At 38.8% G+C, this 19725-nt stretch overlaps 1 protein-coding gene across 1 annotated transcript in view; it reads left to right on the top strand.

Annotated features, from left to right (window-relative positions):
• Positions 1-19725, top strand: part of CDX4 (caudal type homeobox 4) — a 79423-nt gene that overhangs the window by 57487 nt on the left and 2211 nt on the right. The window contains 3 exon segments of the mRNA XM_049643260.1: positions 8314-8441; positions 14588-14964; positions 14967-15128. Of these exon segments, the coding sequence (XP_049499217.1) occupies positions 8314-8441; positions 14588-14964; positions 14967-15128 (667 nt within the window).

Below are 19725 nucleotides of genomic sequence, written 5' to 3' on the forward strand. Positions count from 1 at the left end.
ACAGCAACATGCAGAAGGTTGAAACTAGACCACTTTCTCACACCATTTACAAAAATAAACTCAAAATGGATAAAGGACCTGAATGTGAGACAGGAAACCATCCAAACCCTAGAGGAGAAAGCAGGAAAAGACCTCTCTGACCTCAGAGGTAGCAATCTCTTACTTGACACATCACCAAAGGCAAGGGAATTAAAGCCAAAAATGAACTACTGGGGCCTTATGAAGATAAAAAGCTTCTGCACAGCAAAGGAAACAACCAACAAAACTAAAAGGCAACCAACGGAATGGGAAAAGATATTTGCAAATGACATATCGGACAAAGGGCTAGTATCCAAAATCTATAAACAGCTTACCAACTCCACACCCGAAAAACAACCCAGTGAAGAAATGAGCAGAAAACATGAATAGACACTTCTCTAAAGACGACATCCAGATGGCCAACAGGCACATGAAAAGATGCTCAACGTCGCTCCTCATCAGGGAAATACAAATCAAAACCACACTCAGATATCACCTCACGCCAGTCAGAGTGGCCAAAATGAACAAATCAGGAGACTATAGATGCTGGAGAGGATGTGCAGAAACGGGAACCCTCTTGCACTGTTGGTGGGAATGCAAATTGATGCAGCCGCTCTGGAAAGCAGTATGGAGGTTCCTCAAAAAATTAGAAATAGACCTACCCTATGACCCAGCAATAGCACTGCTAGGAATTTATCCAAGGGATACAGGAGTACTGACGCATAGGGGCACTTGTACCCCAATGTTTATAGCAGCACTCTCTACAATAGCCAAATTATGGAAAGAGCCTAAATGCCCATCAACTGATGAATGGATAAAGAAATTGTGGTTTATATACACAATGGAGTACTACGTGGCAATGAGAAAGAATGAAATATGGCCCTTTGTAGGAACATGGATGGAACTGGAGAGTGTGATGTTAAGTGAAATAAGCCATACAGAAAAAGATAGATACCATATGTTTTCACTCTTATGTGGATCCTGAGAAACTTAATAGAAACCCATGGGGGAGGGGAAGAAAAAAAAAAGAGGTTAGAGTGGGAGAGAGCCAAAGCATAAGAGACTCTTAAAAACTGAGAACAAACTGAGGGTTGATGGGGGGTGGGTGATGGGTATTGAGGAGAGCACATTTTGGGATTATCACTGGGTGTTGTATGGAAACCAATTTGACATAAATTTCATATATTGAAGAAAAAAATAAAATAAAATAACATAACATAAAATAAAATAAAATAAAAATAAATTTCACATATGAGTGAGATCATATGTTATTTGTCTTTTTCTCTTTGACTTATCTCACTTAGCATTATACTCTCTAGCTGTATCCATACTGTTGAGAATGGCAAGATTTCATTCTTTTTAATGACTGCATAATATTCCATTGTATAAATATACCACATCTTCTTTATCAACTCATCTATCAATGGACACTTGGGTTGCTTCCATAGTTTGGCTATTGTAAATAATACTGCAATGAACGTAGAGTTGCATGTATCCCTTTGAAGTAGTGTTTTTGTATTTTTTGTATAAATACCCATTAATACAAAAAGAAAAAAAATTCTTGACATTAAGTTGACAATGATTTATTGTATATGACAACAAAAGCACAGACAACCAAAGCAAAAATCCACTGGGACTACATCAAAATCAAAAGCTTCAGTACAGCAAAAGAAAAAATCACCAAGATAAAAATGCAACCTACAGAATGGAAGAAAATATTGTAAACATATATAAGAGGTTTTATCAAAAGTATATTAAAACTCATACAACCCAATAAGAAAAAAAATGTGATTTAATAATGGCACAGGAACTTAAGAGACATTGTCTCAAAGAAGACATACAAATGGTCAACAGGTACATGAATATGGTGCTCAATATCACTAATCATCAAGGAAATGCAAATCAAATACACAATGAGATAATACCTCACACCTGTCTGGATGGCTATTATCAAAAAGACAAGAGATAAGTGTTGGTGAGGATGTGGAGAAGAGGGAAACCTCGTGCACTGTTGGTGGGAATGTGAATTGGTGCATTCATTATGTAGAATAGTATGGTGGGTCCTCAAAAAATTAAAATGAAAACTACCATATGATCCAGCAATTCTGCATTTGGGTTTATATACAAAGGAAATGAAATCACAATTTTGAAAGATATCTGCATTCCCATGTTCATTGTAGCATTATTTCCAAAGGCCAAGACAGGGATACAATTGTTCCTTGATGAATAAATGGATAAAAAAAAAATAAGCGGAATACGTACATATGACAGAATATCATTCAGCCATAAAAAAGCAGAAAATCCTATTTGTGAAAACATGGATGAATCTCATGGGCGTTATGCTATATGAAATAAACCAAACAGAGAAAGACTAACGGTGTATGGTATCACTTATGTCTAGAATCAAAAACAAATTGTTTTCATAGAAACAGAGAATAGAATGGTGGTTGGCAGGGCTTGGAATGAAGGAAAAGTGAGGTAAGGTAGGTCAAAGGGCACACATCTTCAGTCGTAGGAAGAAAAATTTCTGAGCATCTAATGTACAGCATTGTGACCATTGTTAATACAATGTTGTATACTTAAAAGTTGCTGAGAGTATATCTTAAGCATTCTCACCACACACAAAAGAAAGTTAACTATGTTAACTATGTGAAGTGATATGTGCTTATCTTGAACTTGGTAATCATTCTATAATGTATATGTATAGCAAATCATCACATTGTGTACTTTAAATATAGGCAATTATATTTGTCAATTATTCTTCAATAAAGTTAATAAAAACAAAAGAGGCAGAAAAATAAACGATAAAAATCAGAGCAGAAATGAAGGAAATTGAAAATAGGAAAACAATAAAGCAAATCAATGAAAGGAAGAGCTGGTTCTTTGAAAAGATCAATAAAGTCAATAAGCTTCTAGCTAGGTTAAATAAAGAATAAAGAGAGAAAAACAAGTTCCTAATATCAAAAATGAAAGAAAGGATATAACTATAGATCCCATGGACATTAAAGGATAACAAAGAAATATTAAGAACAACTCAGTGCCCACATATTTGATAAAGAATAAATGGACCAATTCCTTGAAAGTTACAATCTGCCAACACTCACCCAGGAAGAAATAGACAATCTAAATAGGCCTATTTCTATTAAATAGGTTAAATCAATAATTAATAATATTTCAAAACAAAAAGCCCAGATATGTTCACTGATCAATTCTACCAAACATTTAAGGAAGAAACTATACCCATTCTCTTCCATTTCTTTCAGAAGATAAAGGCAGAGAAAATACTTCCTAATTCATTCTATGAAGCCAACATTACCCAAAAATCAACACCAAAGACATTACAAACAACTACAGACCAATATCTCTCATGAACATAGATGCAAAGATCTTCAACTAAATATTAGCAAATTGAATATAACTGTATATAAAAGAAATTATATACTGTACTGTATATATTTATACATTATTTATACTGTATTTATACTGTATATAAAAAGAGTTATAAACCATGACTGAGTGGGATTTATTCCACGTATGCAAGGCTGGTTCACTATTAGAAAATCAATTATTGTAATTCATTACATCAACAGGCTAAAGGAGGAAAATCACATGATTATGTCAATATATGTAAAAAAGGAATTTGACAAAATCTACCACCAATCCATGACAAAAACTCTCAGCAAACTAGGAACAGAGGGAAACATCTTCAAATTGATCCCAAAAAAATCTACAAAAACCTACAACTGACATCATAATGATGAGAATCTAGGAGCTTCCCAAATAAAATCAAGAACAAGATATGGATATCCCTTTTCACCACTGGTTTTCAACATAGTACCATAAATCTTAGCTAATACAGTAAGACATGAAAAGGAAATAAAAGGTATACAAGTTGGGAGCAAAGAAATAGGAGATTTTTTGCAGATGAAGTAATCTTCTATGTAGAAAATCTGAAAGAATTATAATTTTAAAAACTCATGGAGCTAATAAGCAATTGTAGAAATATTGCAGGTTACAAGATAAATATACAAAAGTAAATCACTGTTGTATATGTCAGCAGTAAATAAGTGGAATTTGAAATTTAAAAATGCATTACCATTTACATTATAATCCAAACAATTTAAATACTGAGGTCTAAATCTGAAATAATACAATATCTCTATGAGAACTACAGAACTCTGATGAAGGATATCAAAAAACTAAATAAATGGAGATATATTCCATATTCATGTACAGGAAGACTCAGTATTGCCAAGTCACTTCTTAACTTGATCTATATATGATTTAATGCAATCCCAGTCAAAATCCCAGCAAGTTATCTTGTGGATATTAACAAACTGATTTAAAGTTTATATAAAGTTTAGACCCTGAATAACCAACACAATATTGAAGAAGATGAACAAAATTAGAGGACTGACACTACTGGACTTCAAAGCTTATTATAAAGCTATATAAATCAGGACAGTGTGGTCTTACTAAAAGAATAGAAAAATAGCTTAATGGAACAGAATAGAGAGCCCAGAAGTAGACCCACGTAAATATAATCAACTGATCTTTGATAGAGGAGGAAAAGCAATACAGGCATACTTTGGAGATATAGCAGATTCAGTTCCATACCACTGCAATAAGATGAATATCACAATAAAGTGAGTCAAATGAATTTTTTGGTTTCCCCATACATATAAAGGTTAGATTTACACTATACTGTAGTTTATTAAGTGTGCAATAGCATTATGTCCAAAAAAAAATCTACATACTTTAAAAATACTTTATTACTAAAAAATGCTAATCATCAGCTGAGCATTCAGCAAGTCATAACCAAGGCTCACAGATCACAAGAACAAATATAATAATAATAATAATAATAATAAAAAATAATTGAAATATTGTGAGAATTACCAAAATATAACACAGAGACATGAAGGGAAGAGCAAACGCTGTTGGAAAAATGGCACTAATAGACTTGCTTGACTAGTGTAGCCAGAAACCTTCAATCTGTAAAAAAAACACAGTATCTGTGAAGTGCAATAAACCTAACTTCAATAAAATAAGTTATGCTTGTATAGTCTTTTCAAAAAGTGATGCTGGAACAACTGGACATCCACATGCCAAAAAAAAAAAAAAAAAAAAAAAGAAATAGACCTTAAAATCTTCACAAAAATTGGCTCAAAATGGGCCATAGACCTAAATTTAAAATGCAAAACTCTAAAATTCCTAGAGGATAACATACAAGGTAACCTATATGACCTTAGGTATAAATAGGACCTTCTGGATATTACACCAAAGGCATAATCTATGAAAGAAAAATTTATGCTTTGTGAAAGACTATGTCAAGAGAATGAGGAGACAAGCCACATCTGGGAGAAAATATTTGCAAAAGACAGGTCTTATAAAGGACTTTTATCCAAAATGTACAAAGAACTCAACAATAGGAAAATGAGCAGTAAGATTTTTTAAATGGGCAAAAGATTTAAACAGACATTTCAACAAAGAAGATATTCAGATTACACAGCCATAAAAAACAATGAAATATTGCCATTTGCAATGACATGGATGAAGCTAGAGAGTATTATGCTAAATAAAATAAGTCGTAGAAAGACAAATACCACATGATTTCACTCATATGTGTAATTTAAGAAATAAAACAAATAAGCAAAGGGGAAAAAAGAGAGAGACAGAGAGAAAAAGAGAGAGCCAAACCAAGAAACAGATTCTTTAAGTTTATTTATTTATTTTGAGAGAGACAGAGCACAAGTGGGGGAGGGGCAGAAAGCGAGGGAGAGAGAGAATACCAGGCAGGCTCCACACTGTCCGTGCAGAACACGACGACGCAGGGCTCAATCCCACAAAGCGGGAGATCATGACCTGAGCCAGGATCAAGAAGAGTCAGACGCTTAACTGACTGAGCCACTGAAGCGCCCCAAGAAACACGTTCTTAACTATAGAGAACAAACTAATGATTACGGGGGCGGAGGTGGGGAGGTAGGTGGAGGGATGTGTTAAATAGATGATAGGGATTAAAGGGTGCACTTGTGATGAGCACTCGGTGATGTATGGAAGTGTGGAATCACTATATTGTACACCTGAAACTAATATCACACTGTAGGTTAACTAACTGGAATTTAAGTAAAAATTTAAGAAAAGGAAATATTCAGTTGGCAAGTAAGCGTATAAAAATATGTTCAACATCATTTGTCATTAAGAAATTGCAAATTAAAGCAATGTACGTAGTTAGTACTACATACCTATTAGTTTGGCCAAAGTTCAAAACACTGACACAAAATGCTGGTAAAGATGTATAGCAACAGGAATTCTCATTCATTGCTAGTGGGAATACAAAATTGTACAGCCACTTTAGAAGACAGTTTGGCAATTTCTTTTAAAATTAAATATACCCTTATATGATTCAGCCGTCACATTCCTAAGTATTTACCCAAATGAATTGAAAACTTCTTTCCATACAAAACCTGCAGACAGATGTTTATAGCAGCTTTATTCACAATTGTCAAAAATTGGAAGCAACCAAGATGTCCTTCCATAGGTGAATAAACCATGGTACATCTAGACAATGAAATATTTTTCAGTGCTAAAAAGAAATGAGTTATCAAGCCATGAAAAGACACTGAGGAATATTAAATGCATATTAAATTGAAAGAAGGAAATCCAAAAAGTCTACATACTATATGATTCCATTATATGACATTCTAAAAATGCAAAAGTATGGAAACAATAAAAATACCAGTGGTTTCCAGGGATTTGGGGCAGAAAGGGATAAATGGGCAGTACACAGAAAATATTTAGGGCAATAAAAGTATTCTGTGATAATACAATGGTGGATACATGTCATAATACATTTGTCAAAACTCATAAAATGTACACCACTAAGAGTGAACCCTAACATAAACTATGGAATTAAGTGATGATGATACATCAAAATAGGTTTATTGATTATAACAAATGTATCACTGAAATAGTGGTCATCAATAGTGGTGAAGTCTGTAGGTATGTGGGGGGACAGAGGTATACAAGAACTGTCTATTTCTAATTTTGCTGTGAACTTAAAATATAAATTTTAGCAATTATATACATGTAATATATTATATACATGTAACTGGTTATAATTAGTTATTTGAAGAATAATGAAGTTTGAGTGTTTAGGAGAGAATGAAAATGCAGGAAGAAATTTTCCAATGAGAAAACAAGCAAAAAGTAGTAAGATAAAATGATGTAAGAGGCATTTCAAGTGGGAGAGAACAAAGAAAATGGGCTAAAGCAAGATCAAAGTAAAAGCAAACCTTTTAGAGTGAAAATTCTCATTATAAAATCAAATGTCAGTCACTAATGTGACTGTTTGGCTTCCATTTAGACTTCTAAAAGAAGCCACTCCATATTTCATCAACTTGTTCACCCACCTCAGTACTTCCTGGCCCCTCGTAGTGGGCATGTTAGTTTTCAGAACTAATGTCCTGTTCTCCCATTATGTTTATGCCAATTTTCCCTTTTATCCTGTGTTCAGTAAATATAGTAATAACAACTGGGCCATTATTCTCTGAGTCGTGATCTCCAAGCCCTGCATGAAGTTTGTACTCAGACTAGATAATGATTTCCTGACTGCTTCTTATTGGATATTTAACCTTGGGCCAGTTACTAAACCTCATTGAGTCTCCATTCTTACCTCCATCCCCGCCCTGCTGTAAAACAGGGCTGATCTATCCCATCTACACCTTTTTTTAATGTTTATTTATTTTTGAGAGAGACTGACAGAGTGCAAGTGGGGGAGGAGCAGAGAGAGGGAGACACAGAATCCAAAGCAAGCTCAAGGCTCTTAGTTGTCAGCGCAGAGCCCTATGCAGGGCTCGAATACATGAGCCATGAGATCATGACCTGGGCCAAAGTTGGTCACTTAACTGACTCAGCCACCCAGGTGCCCTCCATCTACCCCTTTTGATTGTAGTGAGCCTAACGAAAGTTCACTCCATAAAGGAAAAATCACTGGTTCTGACTTAGAGTACATGACCTGTGAACTGGGTCTCTGGTTCTCTTTCCCAAAGTAGATAGCCAGGACTTTTATTTCTCTTTTTCCTTCAGAAAATTAGCCTAGCCTATCCTCTCAGACTTAGTCTGAATTCCCTTTAATGCTAGAGTGTTGGGTTTACAGTCTCCTCATTTTTGGTTGGCCTCTCTGCCTTCCTCCTCCCTCTCTCATCTATAAAAGCCTTCCCTGACCCATCCTTCCTAAGTTTGGAATTGTGGCACTGGACCCTACTTGCTTCCTTGTATACACCTCTCTCCCAGAGTGAAAAATGCCCTTGGATGCCCAAGAAGCCTATTTCTCCACGTTTTCTTCTGGCCTCCTTCTCAAAGCCCTCGACCTTCCTCATTCCTCTTGTTCTCCTAACCCAGAACCTGGCCCTGAGGGCAGGGTGGGTACAGAGTCCTGGCCTAACCCTAACTACTCAGGTTCCAATGAAAGAACCTTAATCTTTCTCCAAAACACACCTTGGTCCCACCTTCACTGTGATACTTTGGGACAGGCCTGGAGCCTAGTGGTGGTGCTTATTCTCCAGAGTGTGTGGCCCTGGAAGTACAGAAGCCCATCACAATGATAAACCTGGATGGAAGGAACACAATGCCCAAGACTCAACATTGGTATCACTAAGGCTCCAAAGAACTAAGGGAGAGAGATGGGGATGGGTGAGTGGAGGGAGGCTATTTTAAGTTTATTTATTTTGAGAGAGAGAGAGAGAGAGGGAGAGAGAGAGAATGAGCAGGGATGGGCAGAGAGAGAGGGAGAGAGAGAAAATCCCAAGTAGGCTCCACACTATAAGCACAGAGCCATATGTGGGGCTCAGACTCATGAACCGTGAGATCATGACCTGAGCTAAAACCAAGAGTTGGACAAGTAACCCACTGAGCCACCCAGGTACCCCCCAGGGGTAGCTAATTTCTAAAACCCAGAGAGAAAAACTTGACTGGAGAGACAACAGGCATAGATGGTTAAATTGCTCTGGGTCTTCTCCCCAGTCTCAGTGATTTCCATGCATGGATGTGAGCTAGAGGAGGTATAATAGTTTCATGCCCTGTGGAAGTCCTACCCACTCTGTGGATTATAACATTGGCCTTTTGTTGAGCACATGACTGGAGCACTGAATTCTCCCAAATCTGTATGAAGCAATTTCTATTGTCCATCCTATTTTTCCTGTTGGGAACTGAGGCTAAGATAGGTAGAGTGACTTGTAGAGTTCCTCAGTTAGTTATGGTTGGATTTAAATCCAAGTCCCACAGATTATTCATTAGGGTGTGCCTTGGGTAAATCTTTGCCCTACTCTCAGCCTCAATTACCATGTCAGTAAGAGGGTCTTAGTCTGCATTCTTCATTTCCTTCCCGGTAGCAATGAGGGCCCCAGGATGGACGACTGAAGCCAATCTCCATAGTCCAGACTCCTTGTCCTCTGTAGAGGCTAAACCAGCTGAAATCTGGGCCAGGGAGGTGGGGGAGGGTGGGATGGAGGAGAGTTGCCCTGGCCAACTCTGGCAGTTCTGAAAGGCCAGAACAGGCTTAGAAAATATTTACCAGGCAATGAGAACCTTCCAAACATTAAGACTACTAAAGAAAAGGTTTGCCCAGATACCCATAGTCCATCACAAGTGTACTTCACTGTTCACAAAGCAATCTCACATTCATATCTACCTCAAGCCTTATAATTAACTTGGTCTGTAGGGATCAGTCCAGAGGTGGGCAATGGAAGGGAAGTGTCTAACAGAGGCCTATTTGACCAATGCCTCTCTAAGTCTCAGAAAAATTAAGAGATCACTCCCTAGAAGTACTAAATAACACTTGCATGGCCTGAGCTCTGATCTTCAGACTGTGGAGTTTGACTCCTGCTGCTGGCCACTCTGTTTTCTTCAGTGAGGCCACCTCTCAGGTAAAGAAAGAAATCAAAATCTCGAGTCAAATAAACTAGACTGAACCTCCCTGCCTGTCTGCCTCCCCTTTCATTCCCTACTTCCCCAATCCACTCCCATCTTCCTAGAAACAAACAAATCACAAAATGGAGTAATCCTTAAGCCAAGTTCTGCCAAACACTGGGCAATGTTGTTACTGGCTTCTCTTCTAGATATCTCCGGAGCTGGGTCAAAATGATGAGTTCCATTCTATAGTTTCAAGGTCATTTATTGATTCAGCACACAAATATTTCCTAAGACCCTACCATGTGCATGATACTCCACTCTGCTGGGCTCAAACATGCTTCCTAATACCTCTTCATGGTGTTCAAATTCCAAAGATTTAGATAGAACCCCAAATAATTCTAAGGTGGATAAGAATAGTATTAATTAATGGAGTGAAGTTGATAATGGAATTCAGACAAAAGGAAGAGTGTTTTCTTTTTTTTTATTTTTTAAAGTTTTTATTTAAAATTTTCAGTTAGTAAACACACAGTGTAGTATTAGTTTCAGGTGTACAATATATGATTCAACACTTCTGTACAATACCTGGTGCTCATCATAACAAGTGCACTCCTTAATCCCGATCACCTATTTAACCTATCCCCTTCCCTACCTCCCCTCTGATAACCATCAATTTGTGCTCTATAGTTAAGAGTTTGTTTCTTGGTTTGCCTCTCTCTCTTTTTGTCCCCTTTGCTTGTTTTTTTATCATTTCTTAAATTCCACATATGAGTAAAATCATATGGTATTTGTCTTTGACTTATTTCACTTAGCATAATACTCTCTAGCTCCATCCATCCCATTGCAAATGACAAGATTTCATTGGAAGAGTGCCTTCTGGCAGGAGCATCATCACATAAAGTTTTAGGGAAGAAGGAGCATTTGAACAGAGTCATGAAAAATAGGGAGAATTTGAACATTTTTTTATAAAGAAAAATAGCCTACACAGAGGAAATTGCATAAGTAAAGACACTTTTTAGTAAAAAGAGTATTGAGGTGGGAGGCAACAGACCTGAATTTGAATCTCAGTTCTGTCATTCACTTCCTTAAAGAATACCTTTTCTTGTCAGGCCCTCAGTTTTTTCATAGGTAAAATGATAATATTTGGTTAGCTAACTTTTAAACGTACTCCATGTGCTTCCATTCTGATACAGTTTTTCAAATGAGGGTGGACCAGTTTGCCTCAGTATAGAATAGGTGAAAGAGAATAATGCAAGGGCAATTGGGTACATGATATGAAAAATATTGAAAGACAGGCCTGGGAGCCTGAGCAGAAAAAGAAAATAGAAGCCAAGCCCCAAACTTACCCCGAGGTTGTATATTTAGTCTAGTTCCAATTTAAAAACATAAACTTTGCAGTTAGTGTGGTATAGGATGGGAACCTAACTATACTACACACCAGTAGTTCATTGAAATCATCAGGTCACCTCTCTGAGCCTTAGTTTCTTCATGTCTAAAATGGGAATAATAACAATAATAATAATAATAAATAACTCATGGGGCTGTTGTGAAAATTAAATGACATCATGTGTAAAAAGTGCTTTATAAGTATGTTACTTTCCCTGGCTTTTAGTCCCTTCTCCCCAATTGCAGGCTTTAATTAGTCTTTGCTGACCAATTACTTTTGTTTCTTCTCTTTCTTCAAAGCAGGCTTTAAAACACATCCAGAATCTGAGGAGCCTGGGTGGCTCAGTCAGTTGAGCATCAACTCAGTTTCAGCTCAGGTCATGATCTCATGGTTCATGGGATCCAGCCCTGCCTCGGATTCCATGCTGACAGCAGCAGAGCCTGCTTGGGATTCTCTCTCTCTCCGTCTCTCTCTCTCTGCCCCTCCCCCACTCATGCTCTCTCTGTCTCTCTCAAAATAAACAAATAAACATTAAAAACAAAATATATTCAGAATCCAGCCACTTTCCTCTAACCCCAATGCCATTCACCTGGATTATGGCAATAGCCTTTTAATTAATCAGCCCACTTACAGTCTGTTCTTATTCCAACTGCTAGAGATTCTTTCAAAACTCAAATTATGTCACTCCTCTGCTCAAAGCCCTACAATGTCTTCCTACCTCACATAGAGCAAAACGTACTCCCCCTTAGCCTTTGAACTGACCCCATCTATTCGTTAGCTACACAGGTTTTTTGTTTCGTTTTGGCTTTTGGGTTGTTTTTTGCTTGTTTGGTTGGTTGGGTTTGTTTTTGTTTTTGTTTTTGTTTTGTTTGTTTGTTTTCTGTTTCTCCAATAGAAGACAGACATTCTCTTTTCACTTGTTCCCTCTGGATCCTCTCTTCATAGTTCATACCAGTACCTCTTCTATATTTTACTTAAATGTCATTTTGAGGTGAGGTTCTCCAAGACCACCACATTTAAAATTGCAACACCCCCCCCCACTAACATTCTGTATCCTCCTTCCTGCTTTCTTTTTCTTCACAGCACTGATTATTACCATCTGACATACCATAAAATGTAATTACTTATTAGTGTCTCACCTCACTAGAATACAAGCTTAATAAGGTCAGGGGCTTTATCAGTTCACTGTTGATGTTTCCATGCATAAAATAGCACCTAGCACTCAATAAATATTTGTTGAGTGAATTAATGAATACAGTGGTCTCATACTGTTACTGAGCACTAAGTTAAGCAATTTGAATATATTATCTCAAATCCTGCCTTGTAGTGTAGACACTTAGGATCTCTATTTTATGCAGGAAAAATCCCTGAAATTCCCAGAGGTGAAGAGATATTCCCAAAGCCAAAGAGAGGTCACTTTATATGGGGTGCCAGGTTTGGTTGGACTTTATAGAGGAGCACATTCCCTGAGTAGGAGCACAGGTTGTGGTAGGTTTTGGGGGGGCAGGGGTAGAGATGGGAAAGAACACTGGGGTACAGAGTGATTTTGTGGTCAAAAGGTTATCCGGTTTCTTGAACTGAAATCTTGTGTTTGTTGGCATCTACTGGCAAACCCATGTCTTTTTCAGTAATTGGAACTTTACAAAGGGAATATTTTCTTTTTCTTTTTTTTTCAATATATGAAATTTATTGTCAAATTGGTTTCCATACAACACCCAGTGCTCATCCCAAAAGGTGCCTTCCTCAATACCCATCACCCACCCTCCCCTCCCTCCCACCCCCCATCAACCCTCAGTTTGTTCTCAGTTTTTAACAGTCTCCTATGCTTTGGCTCTCTCCCACTCTAACCTCTTTTTTTTTTTCCTTCCCCTCCCCCATGGGTTTCTGTTAAGTTTCTCAGGATCCACATAAGAGTGAAAACATATGGTATCTGTCTTTCTCTGTATGGCTTATTTCACTTAGCATCACACTCTCCAGTTCCATCCACGTTGCTACAAAAGGCCATATTTCATTCTTTCTCATTGCCACGTAGTATTCCATTGTGTATATAAACCACAATTTCTTTATCCATTCATCAGTTGATGGACATTTAGGCTCTTTCCATAATTTGGCTACTGTTGAAAGTGCTGCTATAAACATTGGGGTACAAGTGCCCCTATGCATCAGTACTCCTGTATCCCTTGGGTAAATTCCTAGCAGTGCTATTGCTGGGTCATAGGGTAGGTCTATTTTTAATTTTCTGAGGAACCTCCACACTGCTTTCCAGAGCGGCTGCACCAATTTGCATTCCCACCAACAGTGCAAGAGGGTTCACAAAGGGAATATTTTCAAGTGTGAAAGGAAGTTGGAAGCTGTGGCTACCCTGGATTTGAGACTGCAGGAATTTGAGTCCTTGGGGCACTGGCTTTGAGGCATAAGTCATACCAAGTGGAAAGACACCTGAGACTAATGGACTGACATGAAACGAAGAAAGCCCACTTCCCACATGCCTCTTCTCCCTTTCCTTCCTTGTTTCATAACCTACTCTCTTCATCTTTCTTTAAAACATTCAATTAATCCAGCCTGTCACCCACTGTAATGTAATGCAGAGCAAAATGTTTGTCTCTTGTTCACTGCTGTATTTCCAGTGCCCACAACAGTGCCTAGCACTCAGAAGACACAAAATATATACTTGTGAAATGAATCTCTGTTCTTAGAAACAAAGTCCTCCTCCTGGGGGAGGGAGCAATGAGAAGGGAAAGCTCTTTCCAATGGTATCCTGGGCCAATTCCAATGGAATACCCCTGCAGGAGAATGTGGGAAGAAGGGATACCACAGATTTAGGCTGGGCGGAGTGAGGGAAGTTCCGCAGAAAGAGGAGGCCCCAGAGCAGGACTTGGCCCTGCTTCTGCCTGTTTTCATCTCACTTTGGAGGGAGCTGGTCAGAAACCCTTGGAGGAACTCTTGTGTCCAAAAGCGCAAACTACTGCTATGGGGACCAGATGGACAAAAGTGATAAAGATGAGACCGAAAAGCCTGGGAGCTCTGGTAAAGGGAGCTACAGTGAACAAGTCCCTGTGAAAGTGAAATGGCCCTTCATTTAAATGCAAATGCTATGTAAAAGCCCGAAGCCCCTTGACGTCAGCCTAGCTATTAGTGGCCTATCTATACCGGGCTACCAGTCACCTGGAAACCTGACGGGTAGGAAACGCGGGATGGAGTAGTCTGAGAGGCACAGCAGAGCGTGCAGTACAGCTACCGAGTAACCTATTGATTCCCTGCTGCTTCTCAAAGTCGGATTGGGGCCTTACAAGAACTTCAGAATGGCTTAGGGAGCTCCTTCCTCATACCCAGAAGCTGCCTTTTGGAAAAAGAAGCAGGCATGTACCTGGGCACTCTCAGGAACCCCGCGGGAGGCGGGACTGGCAGCACTGGGGGCGGTGGGAGTCTCCTGCCAGCCTCCAACTTCACAGCAGTCCCTGCCTATGCGCACTTCGTGGGGTATCCCCATATGCCCAGCATGGATTCTCACGGGTCGTCGCTGGGGGGCTGGGGTTCGCCCTATAGTCCCCCTCGAGAAGACTGGAATGCGTACCCTGGGTCGTCCAGTACAATGGGCACTGTGCCCGTGAACGACATGACCTCGAGCCCTGCCGCTTTTGGCTCCCAGAATACAACTTGGGTCCTGTGGGAGGGGGAAGCAGCAGTGGCAGCCTGCCAGCCCCAGGCAGCGGGTCACTGTTCCCCGTAGACACCGACGCCGCAGATGCCAGTTCTTCTAACAGAACCCTTCACAGCCCTTATGCGTGGATGCGCAAGACTGTGCAGGTTACGGGTGAGTAATGGAACCCAATGCCCTCACACTCTTCCTTTCTTCGCTTTGAAGCTTCTACTTCTCTTGGCCTGTCTGCACCCTACTTCTCAGGCCTCTCCAGGAACAGTTTAGCTGAGGAGTACTTCCTGGCTAAGTGCCCAGGGTCTCCTCCCACATTAGTGACCTCCCCTTGCATGTGCCTCTGCTCAGAGTCCTCAGAGTGCGGCGCTTAGAACCAAACCGACCCTAGGAGCTTGTTGGTTGTTGGTTGTTTTTTTTTTCATCATTTCCTGACGAGTCAAGAAAGCAAACGGGTGGACAATGGACATGTTGAGCCACAAGGATCAGGATCCAATCTTGTAGTTGCCCAGATGGGAAGAGAGATACACGGGAAAAGACAATGGGTGAATGAAGGGAGGGGATAGCCAGGATATCCCAGTGCTATCACTGCTGCTTGCCCTTTCTATTGAAAAGGCAATGTACCCCATCTGGGCAGGTCTACTCCCCTCAAAAGCTGGTGATGCTCAACTTAGGTTTCACAGTGCTTGGTTGGCAATGGACTTTCCAGTTTAGCCACGAAGGCCTCCCATTGCAAAGTGGCTTTGTCATCTTGGCTTTCAAGGAAACTTCAGCTTCCTTCACCCAACTTGGCAGAGGCAAGCTGGACTCAAACCCATTACTTTCTTCCAACATCTTTTCTGCCAATAGAAGAGTTGAGTCAGGTGAGAAGGCAACAGCACACTGCTGGAACATAATAAGTTACTCAACTCTAACATGCATGGGCACACAACGAATATCAGCCCCCGCACTAATAGGAAGTTAAAGACTTCATAACTGTCCAGAAAGGCTTCTGGAGACACAGAGGCTGGATGCAGGTCTGTGATGGAGTGCAGGAAGGCCCAGAGATCCCAGCCTAATGCTGACTCATGCTCCTACCAGCAAGCCAATGGGGGCTGCTGGGAGCCCAGGGCAGCGGAAATGGGTACTCTGCTTTAATCCTGGATGAGGGGAGGTGGAGAGATGTCTGTTTTCAGCTGTAGTTGTTCTTTTATCATATTTTTATTATTCCAATCTGTCGCTCCCTGTCATTGGAGAAAATTGGTAAAATTTTACTCTATCACTTTTATCCCTCTGGAGAGGAAATGAATTTTAGTAGCATTTGTCCATAATGATTATGTTTTTGTTCAAAGTTCTGCACTTTTTCTCCCCTTTAAAAAGCAAAAACAAGAGAGTGGGAAGGGATCAACTTTTATCATTAGGAGGAATCTTAGTTAGGAAGAGGCAGTTCTGGTTGATTGGGACATTACTAGGGTAGCAATCCCAAACTAAGAGTAGAGCTAAACACTTCGCTTTAAAGTGTTTGGAAGTAAATCTGCATTTTTAAAAATATGGACAAGTCAGCTGGCTAAGTAGAATAGAAAATGAGGTTAGGGTGGGACACTCTTGGGGCTGTTATTACATCTAATCTTAGGGTTGTAATTAACATACATTTACTAAGACCTAAGATCAGAGAAAAACACAAAAGTCAAAAAGTAGCTGCTCTCAGTCCAAGATGATGTTTTGAAGTACTTTAGAAAAGGAAAGTCTCTTTAGTATGTTTGGAAGAGAGAACAATTGGTGGAAGGGAGAAGGACAAAAGAAATTATCTTGAGTCTTGAATTTTTGTTTATGAGAGAAAATGTGACAGGTTTCTGTGCTTAAAAGTCTTCCATTTACATTTGCTTTCATAAGCTCAGGTATCCCTATTGGGTAATGCCAGGAGAAGTTTAGAAACAGACTCCTTAATTTGTCATGTCATCAAACCTTCAAACTTGGCTATACAATGCCACCTTCACAAGATTTTCTCTCCAAACTCTATAAGAAATTTAAAATTGAATTATTTTGGAACCCCTTTGACTCCTGGCAGGTTATCTTGTAGTTGAAGCTTTATTGTATTCAACCTTTGTTTCATTTTAATGTCTTATAAATTAAAATTGTCATTTTCCTGTATGCTTGTAGCCCAAGGTGCAGATTTAGCTACAATTTAAGAATATAATGAAAACTATGTACCTTTTCCCCAGGAAAATGTACATGCATACTTGCACACACATGCACACACATACACACACATGTCATTTTTTGAATAATTTTGAGAGATTCATGGTTCCACTGAAGCCCTTCTATGGGTCTCAGGTTTTGAACTCCACAAAAAAATTAAGCTGATCACCTCACTGGACCACTCTGAACCAAAATGTACCCATTTGTATGCTTAGTACATAGTGTTAAACAAATATTTGTTAAATGAATGAATGAGTCAGATCCTCCTAAATTTTCTACTTCACTCTGTAGTACTATGGGACAACATTTGGCTTATGGCTGAGAAGACAATTAGATGAACTACAAAATGGAAGTAACCCCTCTCTGATTAAGATAATCAAATAAAAGCTCTTTCCATTACTGAGGACTATTTTAAATAGCCTTAACTTAAAGAAAGAAAAATACACAATTTAGGGAACAATCAGAAAACATTTCATAATGACATTATTACTTTAAATTTCTAAGGACAGAAAGGGTACTTACATACAGAGTAAATGACTATCCCCTAGGTGGTTTGATTAAAAAGAAAGATATTTTTTTACTTCTATTTTGTTCCCTAAGTGGTTTGTTTCAATACACATCTCATTTTAAAGATTATATGGAAAGAAAGAAAGGTTCTGTGAAAAGTTAAGTATTTTCATATTTTAAACATTGTCAGTGTATTACAGCTAGGAATTCTTTTTTTCATCTTTTCTATTACCCACAGTTATAGCCTTGGATGAGTTTTGGCAAGGCAGTAACCTAAGCAGGACTGGAGAAAGGTTTTTTTGTTAGGAGTGAGATAGAGAGAAGGAAGTGACTTTGAATAATTCTGATTAAGCCACTGGACAAAACACTGAGGAAGTTGTACTTAAAAGGTTTTACTCAATTAAGACACTTCAGGAAATAAGTTGCTTAATAATTCTTGAAGCTTATCATTGTGTTCTTTTGTTTTGACCATTTCATTGGACAATTTTTACACATGAATCTGGATTCATTTTTTACCTAAAAGGAGCATAGATGGAAAGTCATTAATATGAGGTCAATTGCACTGTACTCCTGAAAGAAGGAAACTGGTTTTCATCATCTTTGCTTTGGTTTGGTATGGGAATATGGAATCTGCTAGAAGATAGTCAAATCCCATTCAATCCAATTTCATCATTTAAGGGGCAGAGGCAATGAAACAGAAGAAAAGAAGAGAGTTCAGGAGGAGGGACACAAGAAGAATTCATTTCTCTTTGCAAAATGTGCAGTCAATATTTCTCCTGGGCTACATCTTCTTGACGTTTGAGGTCTTATCTGTCAGATGGAGGCAACAGATTCTTTTTAACACTTCACATGGCTTTGATATGCAGCTGGGCTCTTCCTCATCCCTCCTTTCTTCAGGGGTTATATTGCCGGAAAGGGTGAGGATTTTCATGGCAAATAAAGAGGGCTGGTCTTGACTTTATTGTCCTCAGAAGAAACTGCAAGAGGGGAATTTATGGCCAATGGGGGTAGGGGAGGACTGCAACATTTCAGAGTTCTTGAAGTTGGTTATATTTACTGGTTATCAAAGAACAGAAAACACAAACATACACAAGTTGAATTTTAACTTCTGCCTCAAGTTATAACTTAAATACTCAGCTACTTTGGGATTAGAATGGCTTTTAGGAAACATCTCTTCAAAAAATATTTTTTGATCCTAAGATATGAGGTTCTGGAAATAAATTAAATCTCAAAGTATTCACTGTGATCTCAAATATACATCTGCCTTTGTAACAAACCAAATGCCAGACCCCTGGTTTCCTGGGTTTCTGTTTGGATTCAGAAAACCAGCTCAAACTTTGGGCCTTTCAGGTATGTTATTTGACCAGGGCTCATCATTTCCAGTTTTCAAGGGAGAAGTTTTGTTTAGTTCATTAGTCCATGGGTTATTCAGCCCATTAAGTTTAATACTAAAACATATCTCATCTAGAATTTGTTTCTACATTCACATGTTTTTATTTCTTTCCTGGAGATGAAAGATTGTCTGACATTTGTTTAGGGCTTGTAAATTTCAAACCAACTGGTTGGTGTTCCTGAATGCAAAGAGGGTTCAGGATGGGATCCGTTGCCATGTAGCCTCCTTTGTTAGGCCTGTGCTGCATCTTAACACCTCAATGAGGTTTAGAGAGCCACTTTAAAGAAACCTTTGTCCTACAGATCGCTCCCCAAAACCTCACATCAAAAACAACCAGGGAAGATCAGAAGCAGTTTGCCAAATGCCATAGAGAAAAGGGGGAAGATCCTGGAGGGAGTTAGAAAAACTGAAAAGAAAGGGAAGCTTCCTAATCACCTTTGGAAAATATAAAAGCAGGAATAATACTCTATTTGACGAAGGGCATGAGAAATTAGTTAAATGCTGTAACACAAAGCAAATGTTTGTATATCCTTTCAAAGAATACTAGAATACTCATTTTATTCTGCTTAAGTCAACTCCTCCTCCTTCCCCCATTCATTAGCCACTTGGAAATAAAATTGATTTAAGACTTCAGAAAAGAAAATATTTTTTTCTGGTAGGTAATAAGGGCTATCCTAGCAC

The sequence above is a fragment of the Panthera uncia genome, chromosome X (assembly GCF_023721935.1).
Source record: "Panthera uncia isolate 11264 chromosome X, Puncia_PCG_1.0, whole genome shotgun sequence".
Classification (NCBI taxonomy): Eukaryota; Metazoa; Chordata; class Mammalia; order Carnivora; family Felidae; genus Panthera; species Panthera uncia.